The sequence below is a fragment of the Eimeria mitis genome, genomic scaffold (genome assembly GCF_000499745.2).
Source record: "Eimeria mitis Houghton genomic scaffold, Emh_scaff7928, whole genome shotgun sequence".
NCBI lineage: Eukaryota > Apicomplexa > Conoidasida > Eucoccidiorida > Eimeriidae > Eimeria > Eimeria mitis.
Window position 1 is genome coordinate 1 of NW_024016183.1, and position 2,081 is coordinate 2,081.

General features: G+C 51.8%; 1 protein-coding gene across 1 annotated transcript; it reads right to left on the bottom strand.

Annotated features, from left to right (window-relative positions):
- Positions 1 to 125: 125 nt before the first annotated feature.
- On the bottom strand, positions 126 to 2,059 carry EMH_0093210 (type I fatty acid synthase, putative; the record flags this gene model as incomplete). The annotated part of the gene is made up of 2 exons (XM_038023091.1): positions 126 to 143; positions 251 to 2,059. The coding sequence occupies 2 exons, from the start codon at positions 2,057 to 2,059 to the stop codon at positions 126 to 128; spliced, it is 1,827 nt and encodes a 608-aa protein (XP_037878945.1).
- Between the last annotated feature and the right edge of the window lie 22 nt (positions 2,060 to 2,081).

Below are 2,081 nucleotides of genomic sequence, written 5' to 3' on the forward strand. Positions count from 1 at the left end.
CCACGAGTGTGTTCAGTACTACATCTATGTGTCCATCCGGCCCCAGGAACTCGCGCATATCCTTTGCAAAGGTAGCCGCATCTCGGCTGGTGCTTATGTATTCAACCCCCAGGGATTTGGCATACTCAGCCTTGCGACCACCGCTGCAAGTTCCGAAAACAATGGCGCCTACCCGCTGGCAGTATTGAATCGCAGTGATGCCTACACCCCCAGTGACCGCATGTATCAGTACTCTTTCGCCTGCTTTCACTTTAGCTAGATCTCCTAAGGAATATTCAACAGTCGATGCAACAACGGGAAGAGCGGCTGCTTCGTCAAATGTTAAACTAGTAGGCATCTGTCGTATGAGATCCGCAGATGTTATGGCAAAACTCCTTAAACAACCAGGAGTTATCCCATACACGCAGTCACCGATTTTAAATCTGCTAACCCCAGGCCCAACTCGCACCACAGTACCTGCACAATCAGCCCCCGGTAAACCGGGATCCCCTGGGTACAATCCCATGACGTTGAGCACATCCCGGAAGTTCAAGCCAACCGAGCGAATTCGCAGTTCAACACACCCCTCAGGCGGATCGACCCGTGCTGCAGCCGGTAGGGGCCGTAGCTTAAGCATGCTCAAGGCGCCACGGTTACCCAAAAATAGTTCGACTGGACCACGGCACTCGACGGGAGATTTAGACAGTCGTGGGACATACTGGACATCGTCCCGGAAGCAAATCTCGACTTCAGGAGGAGAGTCATCATCGGGTATTGCCTGCGTGACAATATGGGCAAGTACCGAGGGATCGTTCGCTGCTTCTGGGGGTATGTCCAGACATCCAAGGTGTACCGGCCGCCCTATGATGTTCTCGACTTCAAGCCGAGCAGATCTGCAGAATCCCCAGACACCACCATGAACTGGGTTGAAGACCGCGTCGTCTTCTGTTGCGTGAACGTGCCCTGTAGTAAGAATAAAGGTGGGAGGAATCTCAACATGAACTGGAGCTTGCGCCAAAGCCTTGGATATTGTCAGACAATCGTCGATACAGTCTACCTCAGAGCGCAGTTTATCTAGAGCACCCATGTAAACAATTGCACTGAACACTTTGCCTTCTGTCCCCTTTTGGTCCAATGCACCGTGCAATGCCTCAACTGAGGCCATCTGGAAAGGTATTGAACTGGCACATTCCTTTGTACCTTCCACAAAGTCCTCAGGGCAGTTAAGCAATAATATAGGAACTGCTCTTCTCGGGTGAGAGTCAGACTGTGGAGATGTCGTGCGCGTTTCGATATCATCTTGCTGACCCCCGCTGTTCCCTGGAGAACCCCCGGCGCTATTTCTTGTGGATGCAGAAGCCTTTACTTCGCCATCAGGGAAGCGTGGACGCCACCTTACTTCCCATAGGAAATTCCTTGGGATGGAGGCGCGCTGTGACATGTCTACAACACGTAGCGTCAGATCATCTAGCACTGCATAAGGTCGTCCTTTACCTCCAAATATAGTTAGGTCTAGGATAGCTGTGTTCGAATCCTTCTTCTTTAAGACCGCATGGCTCCAAACAACAACATCTGGCGGCAATCGCGCCATTGTTGCCTTGCGAATGCCGACAGGAACCATAGGACGCGTTGGCTGCACGTCGTCTAGTAGTAGTGAGGCGGACTGGATGGCACCATCCAACAGAGCCGGATGGAAGCGGAAGTTCCTTTCGAATGGTAGAGACGGTTGCTGGATTTGGAGCCTGCACAGTGCTTCAGTTTCACTTCTGTAGGCCTCACGTATGGTCTGGAACCTCTTCTTGTATTGGAGTCCGGACAAAGCCATCGCACTGTAGATTTCTTCAGGAGGAACAGCCTGCGGCATGCGTTTTCTAGCTTCATCCAAGAAACCCCATCCTTCAGCGAGGTCGAAGACACTATCAGCCGGAGCAAGTGTAGCAGAAGCCCGACAGTGAACGTACATTTCATCTTCTTCCTCAAGCTGGCTTTTAACTTGTACTTCATCTTTACTGACAACGGCGACTACTGCCACGCTCGGCTCGTGCCCTTTTTGCGCACTCTCTGGATCAACTAGCATCATTGGACGATCGAATTCCACGTCC